The sequence below is a fragment of the Primulina tabacum genome, chromosome 8 (genome assembly GCF_025594145.1).
Source record: "Primulina tabacum isolate GXHZ01 chromosome 8, ASM2559414v2, whole genome shotgun sequence".
In the NCBI taxonomy this organism is placed as follows: Eukaryota; Viridiplantae; Streptophyta; class Magnoliopsida; order Lamiales; family Gesneriaceae; genus Primulina; species Primulina tabacum.
The window spans coordinates 5,364,063-5,382,903 of NC_134557.1; the positions used below are offsets into that span (position 1 = coordinate 5,364,063).

General features: G+C 33.3%; 2 protein-coding genes across 3 annotated transcripts; one reads left to right on the forward strand and one right to left on the reverse strand.

Moving 5' to 3' along the window:
• The first annotated feature begins 10,116 nt into the window (after positions 1 to 10,116).
• LOC142553265 (uncharacterized) lies at positions 10,117 to 14,072 on the forward strand. 2 transcript variants are annotated; one of them, XM_075663397.1, is made up of 3 exons: positions 10,117 to 10,506; positions 11,857 to 11,981; positions 12,396 to 14,072. In XM_075663397.1, the coding sequence occupies exons 2-3, from the start codon at positions 11,859 to 11,861 to the stop codon at positions 13,848 to 13,850; spliced, it is 1,578 nt and encodes a 525-aa protein (XP_075519512.1). In that variant the 5' UTR covers positions 10,117 to 10,506; positions 11,857 to 11,858; the 3' UTR covers positions 13,851 to 14,072. The 2 variants fall into 2 exon arrangements, with proteins under 2 accessions (XP_075519512.1, XP_075519511.1); XM_075663396.1 differs by having other exon boundaries at positions 10,119 to 10,506; positions 11,857 to 12,080.
• A 475-nt stretch (positions 14,073 to 14,547) lies between these two features.
• LOC142554457 (flavin-containing monooxygenase FMO GS-OX-like 9) lies at positions 14,548 to 18,025 on the reverse strand. The gene is made up of 7 exons (XM_075665122.1): positions 17,437 to 18,025; positions 17,152 to 17,222; positions 16,708 to 16,869; positions 16,492 to 16,574; positions 16,080 to 16,215; positions 15,722 to 15,895; positions 14,548 to 14,824 (listed from the first exon to the last, which is right to left on the reverse strand). The coding sequence occupies exons 1-7, from the start codon at positions 17,987 to 17,989 to the stop codon at positions 14,627 to 14,629; spliced, it is 1,377 nt and encodes a 458-aa protein (XP_075521237.1). The 5' UTR covers positions 17,990 to 18,025; the 3' UTR covers positions 14,548 to 14,626.
• Positions 18,026 to 18,841: the final 816 nt, after the last annotated feature.

The window sequence follows — 18,841 nt, forward strand, 5'->3', positions numbered from 1 at the left end:
CCATTTCTTGTACGAAACTTTTTAGCAAATACAAATAAAAAATTACAAAGGTGTGTCTTTTATGTACTCTTTTTAGCATTTATTTATGGATATATGTAAAACATTTATATTTTCTTCAAAAAATAAACATTTATATTTTAAGGAGTTTTTACATTTAAAGAGTTTAAATAAAATGATTTTATGATAACTCAAAAATACATTTCGGTAATTATTTTAATCGATCCACGTTTGATATTTTCTTCAAATGTAGACACAATTGGTGAACAAAATAGTAAAAAAAATCATGACAATAAACGATATATGAATCAGAGACGTTATCTTATTCACATGACATACTTTTAAATCTGCTTATTGGTTGATTTTGATAACTTGACAACTATTTGTTGTAGTTTGCTATAATACGCATATATATCATTTTTTTTGTATTTAGAAAGTAGTTGATCGTCTTCAACATCTATTATGTCAATTACAATCTTCATCTTAAATCTGACATGGTCCTAATTTGCTTCTCTAACATGACTTTTTCGGTTTTCTATATTGTCTTCATTCAGTTGTCTTCTGTTTCCGATTATTTGTTTTGTTATTGAATGATTTATCAGTTTTCATAACCATCGACTATGATTTTTAAGAAAAAAATACTTTTCGTCATCATATGTTTTCACTTATGACTAAAAATATGTATAATCAATATATTCTTCAATAACATGACCAATAAATATTGTCGTAACTTCTTGAAACATGGTGATAGTTGTGATATTGTTTTTATATATATTTATCAATAGTATCAACCTATAACTATAAGATTAATAAAATTTTAACAATGTGAGAAAAAATATTTGAAATTATCTTTAAATGAAAATATCTTAGAACTATATCCTCATTTAATTTGACTCAATTCAAGAAATCGTCTCATTTAGGGATAAAAACGGGACAGAGCGGTCCGAATTCCATCACTGCTCTGATCTCGGCTTTTCGGGGACGGAGAATCCCCAAACCCAAATCCGCATGGATCAAATCAACATATCTGCCTTCATTCGTATTTCAAAAATATTAACGAGATGGGATCGGGATTTCCCGAACTCGATCTTTTTATTATATAATCATTATTAATGATAATATTAATATTGTTATTTAGGAAAAAAATAATATTAATATCAATATTAATAATAGTATTTACAAAAATATTAATATCAATATTAACAATTATATAATTAATATCAATATTATTATTATTTTCAAAAGAATACTGCTATTATTTTTGGGACATGTCCATGGATGGGAATAATATCCTCATACATGTCCATAAATATTCGGTGATTTTAAAAAATCATCGAATTCATTTCGGATTTTTCCTGTGGGGCACTGAACCCATGGAGAAAAACGTCGTCCATAATCTTGTTCGTTATTTTTTAGAATATTTGGAACAATGGCTGTGTACATCGTACCATGTAGATGATATATTTTCAATCTCCTTAGTTATGTTTCAAACACATGTTATTATATTATTCATTGAAACAAAACGTATTTTTTTCTATTGAGTTTACATTTTGTTTATAATATTTATATCTTGTGGAGCGCCATACAAAATGAATTTTTGTATTTTAAAAACATTGAGAAAATATAATAATAACGTAATTAAGATATGCATATGAGATATTATCCAAACATATGTATCATTTGTCTTATTCAATATCTCATTTAATAATACAACGGTTTAGATTTCATGAGCATTTTATGATAATAAAAAAATAAATTGATGAAATATTATAAAATTATATTTGAATTTCATTATTTGGCTAAGTGAATTTATTTGATGAATAGTTTTGTATGTTATCGTCATATATCTTACGAATTAGCTAGTTAGCCACTTTAATTAAAAATGACAAAAACAACCTCTTAGTCACATTGAATTTATCAAGATAATTTTGGAAGAAATAAAATAAAACTGACTCAAAGTCTTAATTTTACTAAAAAATGTACAAAATTGATCTATTGTGTCCACAAAATTTTAAAATTGTTCTCATGTCATTATAAATAGAATGAAAATCATGCACATGTTATTTTCCATGTATTTTTTTTACATGATAAATTTTTCTTTTTGAAAAATAATTTTATTCTTTAAAAAATATTAAATTTTATATGGTATCTATATGTCACAAATCACGAGGTAACAACATGATCATTGTATATATATATATATATGTATATATATATTTCATGTTACTTAGTTATACCTAATTTCAAGGATCTATACATATATTTCATGTTACTTAGTTATACCTAATTTCAAAATTCTATACAAAATGTGTCTGGATTATATCATACACAAATGTAGACATAGCAATACACAACATTATTTTTTATTTAACATATCTTTTTTTTTTTGTGTCCACGTGATTTGTCTCAACTCTTTTGTTCAAAATGTGATGCATGTCAATATGTACGAATAACAAGGAAATTATATAATTCACATAAACCATTTATTACGTTCTTCGTAGAACAGAATACCCAAAATCTGTGATTTTTATTGGTGTACTCTCATGCCGATTTTTACATAAACAAGGTAAATAATAGAATATTAGAAAATCACCAACAATACTAAACTATATATATATATATAAACGAGCAAAAAAACATAAATCATTCTGAAATTAAATGCTAAATAATAAATTTTTCAATGTTTTCTTCAAATGAAGATAAAACACCTTATTAATTTGTTTTCTTTTATAGAGATTCCGGTTCTTTTTGGAAAAAAAAAACATAAAGAGAAAAATAGGGCCTCCAAATCATCATGAAAAAATCATTTAAAAAACTCCTTGAGAAAAATAACCGTAAAACTATAATATGAAGTTACACAATTTTTCTTAAACCAAAGAAAAATTTTAGATCATAAACAAAATTTAGCTGGCAACAACAAAATATACATTAACTTGGGATATAATTAGACTTTAAAATCATGCATAATCATTGAACTAGAATAAAATCACGCACAAAAAATCTACTATATATTATCTCTTTTAACAATATATTCATGTTTTTCGTCTACCAAAGGACTCCTAGTTTCAATCATCATCTCATAATACACGTATGTAATATGTGATTTATGCAAAAACATATACGGATACACCAACAATCGTCCCAAGAGCCACCAATTTTTTTTTATTCCACCAATTATACTATAAAAATAATATAAACAAGCACATAAAAACTCAAATTTAATTACCTTCTATCCATCTATCTAAATAACAAATTTTGAATATAGAATATAAATAATGCCGTAAACATTTTGAATATTGATTTTTAGATAAATACCTGGAAATACATATGCACCAAAAAATAAAAAAAAAATATTATATGTTGATATTAAGGAAAAAGCGAAGAAACATTTCTGTATTTTTAATATTTATAAAACTTCAAACCAAGTAATCCAAGAAAATAGAAAATATGCATTACGTGCTTAAAAATTAACGAAAAATCAAAAGAATAAGAAATCGAAAAATAACCATATTTATGGGACATGTAATTTTATTTAAATTTTATTTCAGCAAATGAACAAACCACATAAACAATCAAAATATAACATGATCAATACAAGTTACAAATATCCAAATAATTAGAATTTATGCATTATGTGTTAAAAAAAATCAACAATAAAACATGTTAACGCTAAAATAAAAATATCATTCAATTGCAAAAATGATACAATAATAAGCTCACAGACAAAACTAATTTATTTATAATAATAATAATAAATAATAATGATATCTTAATATATATTAAGTTTTCTTATAACAGAGCCAAAATATGGTAGGTATGATCTGTTTTTAGTTTGTTATATATCAATAAAATGTCAAACTTTTAATTCAAATAACATGCAGCTAAGTAGATATGACATCCTTAATAAGTTCTGTTACTTGCACCAAACAGTCCTTTCATTTTATTTGTTTGTTTTTTTCCTTTTCTTTTAAATTACATTTTAATACTCCACTTTTTCATAATTATGATATGATCTTCGTTCAATATAAATCAATATAATTACAGTGAAAAACTATATAAACACGTAATGTATGCCAAAGTCCATTTAATTTGTTTTTTCAAATATCTTGGTCCCATGAACTTGCTGGCGCCTGGCGTTGCTGGGAAGATAATCTTTGGAATTCCATTAAAATGTGTTTGCTTGGTTGGTTGTTTGTTTCTCCCTTTCTTTCTTCTTCTTTACAAGACTTTGCTGCGACTTTGCTGCATTTCCGACTGCTCAAATTGTTAGATAAAATTGCTAAAAACAGTAGCGTAGAAACGAACTTGTAGAGATAAAGCAATAATCGAAACAAGTATGATGTTTGCAGTATGACTATTGTGTAAAAGAAAACAAAACCAAACCGAGGCCTGTAGCATGTACATTTTTCTTAAAACAGATTCGTCCCCCTCCTGTATGTGCTTCGAGGATCGTCCTGGACGTCTGTTTCCCAGGATACAACGGAACAACCAGTAGTGACTTAGCACGAGACACTACTACGGCGAACTGAAAACGTACCTTTACTTTATCATCGAGATTTAACGGAGGTCAAATGGAAAGATAACAATATGAAATGCAAGAGAATACTTGAAAGAGAAAAGATTTTCATGTACTTGAAATGAGGAAATGAACCCACTATATATAAGCCCCAAAATGTACACCAAGAGTCATGGAAGATTAATTAACTCAATTAATCTTTTCATTAACTCAAGAATATGAATAACCAAAGGTCTTCAAGTAACTCAAGAATGTGAAAAGTCAAAAGACACTCTACAATAATGAGCCACAACCAACTCAAAAATGTGGAGAGCCAAAAGACACTCCCACATTCATGAGTCATAACTTTCATTCAAACTCTAAATTTTATTAAAATTTCCAACAATCCCCCACATGAATGAAAATTGATACAAATCTTGGTGACAAAGTTCTACAGTTGAATCCTGTATAGGATAGGTAGGTGTTACTCTTTGAACCTTCCCTTATGAAATATATTTGCTTTACTAGCTGACCAGTAGACATGTTGTCCTTGAACTGTTCTGCCGTTTATGTAAATTAAGATATACTTCACACAAGACTCTCCCTGATACTATTCAGTTCTCATGATTGTGTTCGTTTTGGCCATGAACACACGCCTGGTTCTGCAAAAGGGTCTAGAATTGAGCCCTGCAATTCCTTCGAAGCGGCCTCACTTCTCTCTCACATAGGTGATTCTATATTGCTTCTTATCAGAATCATTAAAAGCCGTAAGCTTATCCTCAACATTCACTGTTTCATAATAGGAATGGACGAGGGATAACCCCAACAGTGATTTTCCAAATTAGCGCGATTAGGTTTTCCCATTGAACCTAGTTCTTGGGATCTCCAATCAGCGTTGGTTGGGTTTTCCTTCGCACCAATTTATTCTATAGGCTTGAGCCTCATTCCCCTTGACGATTTCACAACTAACTCTCTGTTTAACCATTTGGTTAGCGGATCCGCTATATTATCCTTTGACTTTACATAGTCAACAGAGATAACTCCAGTTGAGAGTAGTTGTCTGATGATATTGTGTCTAGGAAGTATATGCCTAGACTTACCATTATACATTTTATTTTGTGCCCTTCCAATCGCAGATTGGCTATCACAATGTATGCATATAGCTGGCACTGGTTTTTCCCATCCTGGAACATCTTCTAATAAGTGATGCAGCCATTCAGCCTCTTCAGCACACTTGTCAAGAGCTATAAACTCAGATTCCATTGTGGACCTGCTATTACAGTTTGTTTAGAAGATTTCCACGCAATTGCTGCACCTCCTAAAGTGAATACAAATCCACTAGTAGATTTTGAGTCTTTCATATTAGATATCCAATTTGCATCGCTGTATCCTTCAATAACAGCAGGATATCTGGTATAGTGCAGTCCATGATCACGAGTATACCTTAAGTATCTTAGCAATCTGATAATTGCTTTCCAGTGTTCAACTCCTGGATTACTCGTGAATCTACTCAATTTGCTCACTGCATAAGCTATGTGTGGTCTTGTACAACTCATTAAGTACATCAGACTTCCAATGACTCGAGAATATTCTAATTGAGACATAATCTCACCTCGATTCTTTGATAGATGCTGACTGATATCAATTGGGGTTCTAGCCAATGCACAGTCATCCTTATTGAATTTCTCAAGTATTTTGTCAACATAATGTGACTGACTTAGAACTAGCCCTTCTGATGTTCTATTAATTTTAATTCCAAGGATTATGTCGGCTAAGCCCAAATTTTTCATGTCAAATCTTGAGTTCAATAACTTTTTGGTGGATTTGATCATCTTATCATTACTACCAATGATAAGTATGTCATCTACGTAAAGACATAAAATGACATATCCATTTTCAGTGGTTTTTATGTATACACATTTGTCACATTCACTGAATTTAAATCCACTTTCTATCATGACTTTATCAAATCTTTCGTGCCATTGCTTTGGCGCTTGTTTTAAGCCATACAGAGACTTCACCAGTTTACAAACCTTGTTTTCTTGCCCAGTCGCAGAAAATCCTTCAGGTTATTCCATGTAAATTTCATCTTCTAAATCTTTATTTAGAAAAGCTGTCTTTACGTCCATTTGGTGTACTTCAAGATTCCGCAAGGCGGCAATCGCAAGTATCACACGAATAGAGGTTATTCTCGATCCAGGAGAATATGTGTCAAAGTAATCAAGCCCTTCACGTTGATGGTAACCTTTAATTACCAATATGACTTTATACTTATCTATGGTTCCATCTCATTTCATTTTCCTTTTGAAAACCCATTTACAGCCTATTGGTTTGCTTCTCGGAGGAAGATTTACTAATTCCCACGTATGATTTTGTAAAATGGATTCCATTTCGGAATTGATAGCCTCTTTCCATAGAGGTCCCTCAGATAAACTGATTGCTTCCTTGAAGCTTTGAGGTTCACTTTCCATCATGAAAGTGATGAAATCCGGACCAAAGGATTTCTCAGTCCTAGCTCTCTTGCTACGCCTAGGTTCAATATCTTGATCAAGCTCTTGTTCTTTATCAATTGTCTCATACAATCTTTTGGATGAACTTGGTTCTTCCTTAGATTTGTATGGAAACATGTGTTCAAAGAATGAAGCATTTCTTGATTCCATTATCGTATTCTTATGAATATCAGGTATTTGAGATTCATGTACAAGAAAACGATACGCAGTACTGTTTTGAACATATCCAATGAAAATGCAATCAACAGTTTTTGGACCTATCTTTACTTTCTTTGGAGTGGGTACTGCTACCTTAGCAAGACACCCTCATACTCGCAAGTATTGGTAAGAAGGACTTCTACCATTCCATAACTCGTATGGACTCTTATCTAGCTTCTTTCGGGATATCTTATTTAAAAGGTAATTAGCTGTTAGAATAGCTTCCCCCCACAAGTTCTGTGGTAAACCAGAACCTAATAACAATGCATTCATCATTTCTTTCAATGTACGATTCTTTCTCTCTGCAATGCCATTTTGCTGAGGAGAATAAGGTGCAGTTCTTTCGTGTTTGATACCGTGTTGAGCACGAAACTCAGCAAATGGTGATTCATATTCACCTCCACGATCACTTCTTAGCACCTTAATTTTCTTGCTAAGTTGGTTTTCAACTTCACTCTTATATTGGACAAATTTGTCAATAGCTTCATCTTTACTTTTGAGGAGATACACATAACAAAATTTTGTGTTATCGTCAACAAAAGTGATGAAATATTTATTTCCACCACGAGTTTGCACACTTTTTATATCACATAATCACTGTGAATTAGATCAAGTGGTTCACTATTTCTTTCAATAGTTCGAAAAGATGATCTCGTTAGTTTTGCTTCAACACAAGTTTCACATTTGTGTTGTTTATCAATTTGGAATGCATGAATGCTTTTCATGTTAATTAATCTACGTATGGTATTATAATTAACGTGTCCAAGTCTACCATGCCATAAACAAGAAAACTCAAGCAAGTAAGCAAAAGTATTAACTTTGTTCATCACGGGCTTAACAGCCATAACATTGAGTTTGAATAACCCATTACAAACATAACATTTGCCAATAAACATTCCACTTTTCAACAAAACAACTTTATCTGACTCAAAGACAATGCGGAAACCATGCTTGTTAAGAAGCGACCCGGACACCAAGTTCTTGCGGATGTCAGGTACATACAGCACATTGTTCAGAGTCAGTTCTTTTCCAGATGTCATCTTTAGGATGACTTTTCCTTGACCCTTAATTTCAGAAGTGGCGGAATTTCCCATGAATAGTTTTTCACCATTCTCCGATTCCTCAAGAGTTGCAAACATCTCCTTGTCAGAGCAAATATGACGAGTGGCACCAGTGTCGATCCACCACTCCCTTGGGTTCGAACCCACCAGATTAACTTCTGATATTACAGCACAGAGATTCATGTTTGAAACCTCTTGAGATATGTTCTCGACCATATTCATCTCTCGGTTTCTCTTTGGCTTCTTACATTCAGATGCCTTGTGACCCATCTCATCATAGTTATAGCATTTCCCAGAGAACTTCTTCTTTGAAACACCTTCTTTGGGTCTGAGGTTCAACTTCTTGTTGGAGGGAGAGAAGTTTCTCTTTTTCGAGCTTTGGCCATGCTCGACAACATTTACCTTAGCGGCAACAGGAGAAAACAATCGTCTTTCCGAACTCTTGTTGTCTTCCTCGATGCGAAGTCTAACAATGAGCTCTTCAACGTTCATCTCCTTTCGCTTGTGTTTCAAGTAGTTTTTGAAATCCTTCCAAGCTGGTGGTAGCTTCTCAACTATAGCAGCCACTTGGAAAGATTCGCTTAACGTCATCCCCTCGGCGTGAATATCGTGAAGAATCACTTGGAGTTCTTGAACTTGGCTGATAACCGGCTTAGAATCCACTATTTTAAAATCCAGAAAGCGGCCTACAAGAAATTTCTTGGCCCCGGCATCCTCGGTTTTGTACTTTCTGTCAAGGGATTCCCATAACTCTTTGGCTGTCTTCTTTTCGCAGTACACATTGTACAGCGAGTCTGCCAATCCATTCAGCACATAATTTCGGCATAGGAAATCAGAATGATTCCAAGCCTCCAGTGCACTGACGTATTCAACATCTCCCTCACCCTCTTTCAGGTTAGGAGCATCCTCGAATAGGAATCTGGCCAGGTTCAGTGTTGTCAAGTAAAACAACATTTTCTGTTGCCACCTCTTGAAGTCCACACCAGTGAACTTCTCAGGCTTTTCACCGTGACTCGCTGGGATAGCAACTGCAGCAGCACGTGGGGTAACATGAGGGACAACTTGAGCCACAGTAGGGACAACATAACCAGTTTCCCTTTGCACGCTGGTTTCAGTAGCCATATCTGAAACAAACCACGTAATGAGGAATCTGTTTTAAGTTTGTTAGAGAAAATTGCTAAAAATAGTAGCGTAGAAACGAACTTGTAGAGATAAAAAAATAATCGAAACAAGTGTGATGTTTGCAGTATGACTATTATGTAAAAGAAAATAAAACCAAATCGAGGCCTGTAGCATGTACAGTTTCCTTAAAATAGATTTGTCCCCTCCTGTATGTGCTTCGATGATCGTCTTGGACGTCTGTTTCCCAGGATACAACGGAACAACCAGTAGTGACTTAGCATGAGACACTACTACGACGAACTGAAAACGTAACTTTACTTTATCACCGAGATTTAACGGAGGCCACATGGAAAGATAACAATATGAAATACAAGAGAATACTTGAAAGAGAAAAGATTTTCATGTACTTGAAATGATGAAATGAACCCACTATATATAAGCCCCAAAATGCATATCAAGAGTCATGGAAAATTAATTAACTCAATTAATCTTCCCATTAACTCAATAATATGAAGAAACAAAGGTCTTCAAGTAACTCAAGAATATGGAAAGTCAAAAGATACTCCACAATAATGAGCCACAACCAACTCAAAAATGTAGAGAGCCAAAAAACACTTCCACATTCATGAGTCATAACTTTCATTCAAACTCTAAATTTTATTAAAATTTCCAACGCAAATTTCAAAAGTAAAAAAAGCATATTAATGAAGAAATGGACAACCTTACCTCTGACCCCACAAATTCTATTCCATATAATTTATTATTTCTCTGACAAGAATATCGGCCCCATCAGATCCAAAAAGCTTCATTTTCTCCCACACTCATCTAGGCCTTCTCTCATTTCACGTCGGCCTTGTCCTTTTTTTCAACACTGAAAGAAAGAATCCCACCATCTCTCTGTCTCTCTCTCTAAATGTCTGTCAAAGTCTCAGCTCGTTTCAGTTCCCCATGACAATGGCTTCTTCTCTTGTTTTTCCCTCACATTTTCCTGAAGTTTTTATTCTTCTTTTTCCTGGTTCTTCACCGTACTTTTGGTTCTTCTAAATCTCTCAAGTTATTCAGCCACTTGATTGCAGCTTTTTGAAGCCAGCGTTTGCCCACAAATCTATTGCTCTTGCATCAGGTAGTTTATCTCTTGCATTTCTTTCCAAAAGATTGTCTTTATACGGATAATCATTCATGGGGTTTGATGTTCTCTTTGTAATTTTGCAAGTCGGATGCAACACTTTTAAAAAAGGTGTTTGAACGTTTGTGACTGTCTGTATGTCTTCAGTAATTTAAATGTAGCAAAGATAAGAGCTTGATATTGGTTGGTGGGGGATGATGGTTTTGATGATTTGATCCGTGAATTGTGAGAAGATTCTTTGATAATGATGAAGAAATTGATTTTTTATGTTCGTCTTTTGTTTTTTCCATGTTGGATTCTTTGTGTCTGATATATCTTTTCTTACTTTGTGGGTATGTAGAATATGATTTTGTCATTTCTCATATTCACACAATCTGATTTTGTATGCTAAATCTTGGCCTAATGCCAAGAAATAGAACCTTATTACTGGTATTTCTTGCTTCTCAAATTTATTTTTGTAATATTAGCTGTCAAATGCAAAGTTTAGCTTAAATTATGAATGGCTTATTAAGAATCTTGTTCGGTTTTTGTATTATAAAGATGTGTCTTTGAAGCAGTTGGTTTTATGTGAGTTTGCTGGGCTCCCTATTGTGTTCATTTTCAAAAATATGCAACTTTCAGTAGTTTATTCCAAGTTTATTTTGATATTTGTTTTGTGGAAATGCTTTGCCTCCATAATGATAATTATCGTGAACAGGAAATGATTGAGAGTTATGCGTAAGTCTATGCATTTGTGCATTTGTTTGAATTTCTATTTTCGCCCTCCCATCAATGTATGTTACTCACAAAATGGCTTTTTTTTATATATATATTTTTTTGAGCTGATCATTTTTAAAATCAGCTTGATGCTTTGGAAAATGGGGTATGTAACATATTATCATCGTACAAGGTCACAAGTTGGAATTCTGCAGACACAACCCCATTATAGTTCATTAAGGTGATATTAGGTGGTCGTGTATTGGTCTTTGTAAGTCAATGTCCGATTACATGCACATGTACATCTTGGATATTAATCCCAGATAAATTTCTCGTTCTTCGTATTACAAGTGAGAAGCGTGTTTACGCGTATGTAATTTCTAAAGGAAAAAAGCTACTATGACCGCAGAAAATGATTTATGGGTAATTAAATTCTAGCTAGTTTCAAACGGCTTACTTCCTTTGAGATTGAGATTATGTGAGAAGTTGTTGCTAACTAACAAGGCTTATTTTCAATCATTTAAGTTGAAGTTTACCTTTTGTTTATGAAAAGAATGTGCCAAGCAGTACTTCAAGGGAATCCACCTGTTTGTCACAAATTTTAGTAGGTCTATGTTCATTCACTTAAATGTCCATTTGTACATATTGCAGCTATGCAGCGTACAAGCTATGTCCCTGTATATTACCTTGCTAAGGATCGTAATGTATGTGCTAATGGATTTTCATGGCACTTATTCAATGGCGATCATAATTATGTGGAGGGTCAAGGCGCCAAGGTATTGTTGCCGTCGTATACTCTCGAACAGTATTTAGGGTATGACAAAGATGTATTGAGACAGATAATTCAAAATCATGATGCCACATTCAGATTCCAGGTATATATTTACAAACTTTCAATCTTTGAAGCGGGGACTGTACAGTCATAATTGCAGGGATTGGTATTCTTCTTTTTGTTTCTGAATTGTGGTATACAGTCAGGGGCAATCGTCTCCTCAAAAGACAAGTCGGCAACTTCATGTTTTATTTTTCTAAAATAACATTTTGCTAGAATTTTTTTTATTGATAGTTGAGGTACTACATATTAAAGTAAGAGGAGATTCCTTTCAATTTTTTTTTAGAAGTGTTAGCATATTCGTTGACATATATTATGAATTTGAGGTTTACATCAACTTTTTCTGTTGCTCTCTTAGGTCGGGGAGCTGCATCGCTTGTATATAAAGCAAAGGGAATTGATGGATGAAATCAAGACCCGAGGAATTTTTGCACAGTTGCAGTTGCAGAAATTGGAGTCAAATTGTCCTTTGTCTCAATCCCGATCTAGTTGTGGTCAGACTCTGCTGCCACATACTACAAGCTGCTTCATTGAAGATTCTCCAGGTGGCAAAATGCCTTTTTTATCTGCAGAAGATGTTCAGAAACGACCATTTTTTGTTGCAGGAAAATTTCAAGAAACTACAACAGTAAACTCCAGCCATTTTCTTACAAAAGCCAATTTTAATGGAATCGAAGCACCCCCTTTCCGAAGCAAGATACACGATATAAAAATTTTGGATCTTGAAATTCCAGCTTATCCGTGCCATGATAGTGGAAGGGAGCAGGTTGAAAAGGAAAGTTTCAGTGCTTGTCATGTAACCTCGGACATTCATCCTCCAAAAAAAACTAGTTACTTAATTGACTTGAACAAACCAGCATTTCTTGGATCTATGACGTCAAGTTCCTCTGCTCCTTTTGAACCTTGTGGCGACAACATCGTGAATGGTAACTCGAGTTTTTCTGGAGAGGAGGCAAAACCGGAACTTGTACTTTATAAACACTGTAGACTTGTAAACTGCCAAGGGAGCTCTGCTGAAAAAACATCATCTTGGGACATCGATTTAAATTCTACACCCCTCAGTTGCATATCAGAAACAGAGATTACTTTTGAAAGCATTGAGAACATAAATGAGGAAATTAAAGTTGGAGATTCTGAAAATGCTGGAATTACATCTTTTAACAAGATGAACTTGAAGGCTTGTGCGAGCACAGAGATTGACATTTCTTCTTCTGAAGGAATTTCCAAGGACATTCAAATCGAGGCCCCTCTTTTTTCCAAACAAGTGGAGGGAGAATCAGCCATGGAACTCGATACGATTGGAGCCGAAACTTTAATTATGATTTCTACATCGAGGATTGGACAGTATACGAAGAATTCAAGCTCGGAGCCCGTGGGAAACTCGAATAAAACTCTTTATTGGTTTGCTGATATAGTTGCTTCTGTTGATCAAGAAATAGAGGTTATTACAACGACGCAATCTCTCCAACTTGATGTACATAATTTTTACGTCGAGAAGGAGAAAGAAACTGGTAAGATAGTGGGTTCGCTTGAAAAGGACCTTGTAAATAGAACAAAGCAGCACAAGAACCTCCGGAAAATAGGTTTACTGGAAAGAAATGCCAGCAAGAATGCTTGTGCTACACCAGGAAAATGTTACAAATTACAACATTTGGATGTCATTCAAAAATCACTTGACTCGAAATTGAGGCATCAACCTCACACCCATTATAAACAGGGATTCTTGCAAAAGTGCTTGGACGGATGGGGAAAAATAAGGAAACGTCAAGAGGGTCATAGACGTCGAGCTAGTAAATTTCTAGTTCTCAGCTGAGTTAGTTAACAGTGAGGGGAGGAAGTGAAAATCTTGATTCATTGTGTACTAACTTTTGTACTCAACATTATTAGTTTGCAGGATGAACTGAGATTGTGAGTCATGATCAGTCATCAGATTCTGTAGGAATTCCTGGTAAAGAATATTCTTGTAAAAAAAATGGTGATTGGCTGATTGCTAAAGAACTTATCGAGAAATCCTTATTTATAGCAAGTATTGCCTTAGTTTTTAAACAAAATGTGTTATTCTTATTAAGCAAAATCTTAAACAGAATACATGGATGTGTAATATGATCGCAAAAAAATTGATAGATATAAGTATTTATTGATATGATATATTATACGGTGTTTGCTATATCAGAATAAACACAACATAATTTCGCGAATGTAGTTCACTCAACAAGCTCAATGCCCACATTTTTTTTCTCAAAAGCAGTACAAAAAAAAAAAAAATACAACCAAGTAAAATACTTCTTGAATTCCTACATATCATGAACTTTGTTTACAACCACCAAAAACATTAATGAATACATATATTTGGTTACAGATAGATAGATAAAATAAAACTCATGCAGAGATTAGATAATATGGTACTATGCTATACATGATGAGACCTAACCTGTGTTAATTACTGTTGGATTATTAATTATGCATAAGATCTGCATATGATTATATTGGAACCACATACAATTTTTCCAAATAATCCAATTATAATTAACACTTGATATATTATGCATATATATCTCATCCATTTAGCATAAAAAAAATTGAAAATACTTAATCATGGGACCAGTTAATAATCTGAGTGAAGTGAGAACTCTGATAGGCTTTTTGCAGCATCTCTTCATCTTCATGATATACATCACGAAATGTCTCTAAGTTGATCTCCGCATTTCTTAAAGCTGAAAGGCAAAGCTCTTTTCTCCACTCCTCTAAATGTGGGAAGCCTATGTAATCTCCATACTTGTCACAGTACTGCATTAAAATACAGATGAACAAAATTTAAGTTTCACAAAAAATTTCAAGTTCATCACGGTTAACAAATTTTGGTGCGGCATGAGACGCCAGAATTATTTCCGATCTAGCTCCAACACTGCATATAATTAAAATTTTCATTTTGTGTTCTTATTTGTAAATCTCAGCATATTTTACCATTTTTTAGAATTTTTTCTCAACTGACTCTTATAGATAGGGAAAAGTGAATATCTAAGTTTTCAATTTATTTATGATGTAAAAAACCATAACTAAAATAATTATTTAAAAAATAAAAATAATTATTCATAAATAAAACATGGCAAAAACTTGTGTGAGACGGTCTCACGGGACGTATTTTGTGATATGAATATCTTATTTGGGTCATCAATGAAAAAATATTACTTTTTAGACAAAAACTTGTGTCAGACGGTCTCACGGGTCGTATTTTGTGAGATAGATTTCTTATTTGGGTCATCCATGAGAAAATATTACTTTTTATGCTAAGCGTTTTACTTTTTTATTATGAATATCGGTACCCGTCTCACAAATAAAGATTCGTGAGACCGTCTCATAAGAGACATACTCTACTTTTTATGCTAAAAGTTTTACTTTTTTATTGTGAATATCGGTAGGGTTGACCCGCCTCACAGATAAAGATTCGTGAGACTGTCTCACAAGAGACCTACTCATAAAACATAATGTTACTATATTATATACAAACAACGCGTGTATATATATATATATATATATAGACTGCCATATATCCAATGACCTATATAAGTAACCATATATATATATATATATATATAGACTGCCATATATCCAATGACCTATATAAGTAACCATATCTATTGGTGTTTATAGAAATATAAGTTTTGAGCTTGAGTATTTTTTGACCTCAAAACTTGCGATATCGTGAGTATAGTGCTTAGGAATCCCTGCAATATCCCTTGATTGATAGAACTCTTCAATTGATAGCATCATATCATCCCATGATGGCAGCCTTCTTTTTCCACACAGCAGTTGAGCAATCCATTTTGCTTGGGCTTCAAAGAAAGGAAACCCTATAAGCTACATCCATCACCAAGTACCCCAAATCAGCAAAATAAATAGATTACTCAATATTCTCCTTAATGTGACGTTAAAGTTTTATATATAGTCGACGCCCTATAGACATCAATATCACAAACTTAGATCAAGGTCTCGATTCAAGACTCGATTATAACAAATTTCTGACTAATGAAAAGAATATCACCTTTCTAGGGATTCCAACAAATGACAGAGAAGGAGCTAGTGAAGGAGGGAATGTGTGCTCAAATAGTGGGCCAACTCTGTCATCATCTATCGCTACAATTCCTTTGGTGTCAAGAAATGGGAATGAATATGAAAACCTACACATGTCACCAATTGTGTTAATTTCTTGTTTCTTCTCATAATACTATATCCTTATAATCTCAGTCATGGCATGCATCATAACTAAATCAAATGATTAAATAAACCAACAAGGTCCTTAAACCAAATGATCGAATTCGTTATTACCAAATATTCCAAAATGAGTGGTTAGTTAGTGTACGTACTAACTAATAAAACTGTTTTCTTTTAATAATACTTCATTAATTACAATGTCCGAAATTATAAATTCGATAAAAATGACATTCTTTACGTACCCTGTGCAGTATATGATAGTGTCGGCAATGACCCACGATCCATCATTGAATAAAACCTTCCCATCTTCATGCAATGATTCTATCTGCATTATTATGTACATTTTTCGCATATCAAACGGAATATTATAAATAAAATATTAATTATAACGAGATTAGAATATATATTTTTAATTTGATCATATATTGATTCTTTATTTTCCTAAATATATTATGTACCTCGGGATGAAGGTGGAGATTATCATACTTGGAAATGACTTTTGATAAACCTTGAGAAATAATTGTAAGGGATTTTGCACTTAGGTGAATCTTCTTTGCCACATCAACAAGCTCCATCGATATATCTTGCCCACTTAATGAACTTCCAACGACCACAACAACCTGTTAATTTAATCTAAATTATATAAAAAGTTGGTTCGATCGAGAACGCATGCAGTGGCTAACCCTTTAAGGAAATGAAATCAAATGTTACGTTTCTTTGCATACACTCAAAACCCTCTTGAATCAGATCAAAAGTTATGGATACAGTGGAACCAAACATCAATTTCAAGTTCAATTCCTATATCATATACTAAGTTTTTGTATAATTTATTGACACAATGAATTTCAAATATTTGCAATTCACTTGAAATTTTATAAATATTCAATAGTTTGTGTTATCACCTCATTCTTGAAAGGTTCTGGGATCCTGTAAATGTGACTATGCAGTTGCTTTCTTCTCCACACGTCCATTCCTAAGAAATCCAAGAAACATAATTGAATTGTATATCTTGTTATAATGTGCTAATTGTGTTTACCTTTTTTCCACAGAAAAATGCAAAATATATATTTATAATTAGGAAAATAAAAACTCTTTTTATCAGAAATATATACATACTAGCTAGCTAGCAACACAAAAATTGTTTGATACCCTATATAATATGTGTGTGTGTGTGTGTGTGTCTATACCTTTAATTTTAGGCAACCTAGGCTGAGAATAATGTCCGGTGGCCACAACCACCGCATCGAAGACTTCCTCCACCTCCTTCTCCGCCTCCTTGCTTCTGACCACCCACTTCAAATCTTTCCCTAAAACTCCAGGATACTCCAACATCTCCACGTTCACAACAATGGTGTTAAATCTTATCATCTCCCTTAACTCAAAGTACTCACAAAAATCTTGCAAATACAAAAAGATTTCCCTGTGACCTGGAAATCTCCTCACATCTCTATCTTTCTTGATCACAAATGGGAAGTCAGTGAATCCCATAATCTCCCTTGGCGATGCTACACGCAACGACGAATACACGCTACTATGAAGTTTCAAGGAATCATTTTTTCCCAAGGGATCTTCAATATCCTCCACCTTAGGGTTATACAACCATTGACCTCCAACATCATGATTTTGTTCAAGAACCACCACATCATGGCCTTCTTTCCTCATCTCCCGGGCCGTAACGAGGCCGGATGGGCCCGCGCCGATCACGCATACTTTCTTGGAGATGGCCCTTGAACAAACCATGGTTTTTTTGGTTTCAGTTCAAAAGTAGGGTGAGATTGTAGTGCATGGCAGTGGGGTTTTTATAGTCGAATGGTTTGAGGTAGACGAGGCCGGATGGAAAGAAAAAATAATTGTGTCGAATGGAAATGTTAGCTTGGTAGCTGGAAGACAAACGTGACACTGTTTTTATCATTTTTAAAATTTTCTTGTATTTCCGTTTGTATGTACATTTATGGAAGTAAAATCATGTGCATGTGTTTATAAAAAGATCACGCATTCCCAAAGCCAACTTCTCGTATTTCAACAATAATAATTTCACTGGATTTTAAATATATGTCATTTAAAATACATTCTTCAAATCATTTCCCGTTCTCCAAAGCATATCTATCGATTCAAACGCATATCTAATATACTTTTTCTAACTACCATAAGTTCATATCCAATTAACGCGATCAATGAATAATCAAACCATATAGTTTGCTGCAATAAGTATTCACAAAGGAGCCAACGACAACTTTGTTACTCAAAATCATAATCGAAACAATGCCTCACATTCAGCATACTTCACGTGAATATATATTTAATAAACCTTTCGTCTGTCTGTCGCAAATTTGATTTTGCATCATGAGCTATTCTTGTACTACTAAATCAACCCTTGCAGTAGGGATTATAAATTTATTTTGTTTATTTATTTTTATTTTTTTGCAGGAAGCGAGATGATTGTAAATTCGAGAAACCAAATAAATGCAATTAATTTAATTTCTGATAGGAAAAAAAAAATCAAAATATACATTATTCTCAAATCTGTTGAACATGACTCGAAACACGTATGTTCAATATTGCATGGTGCATTTAAGTAAAAATTGCACAAAA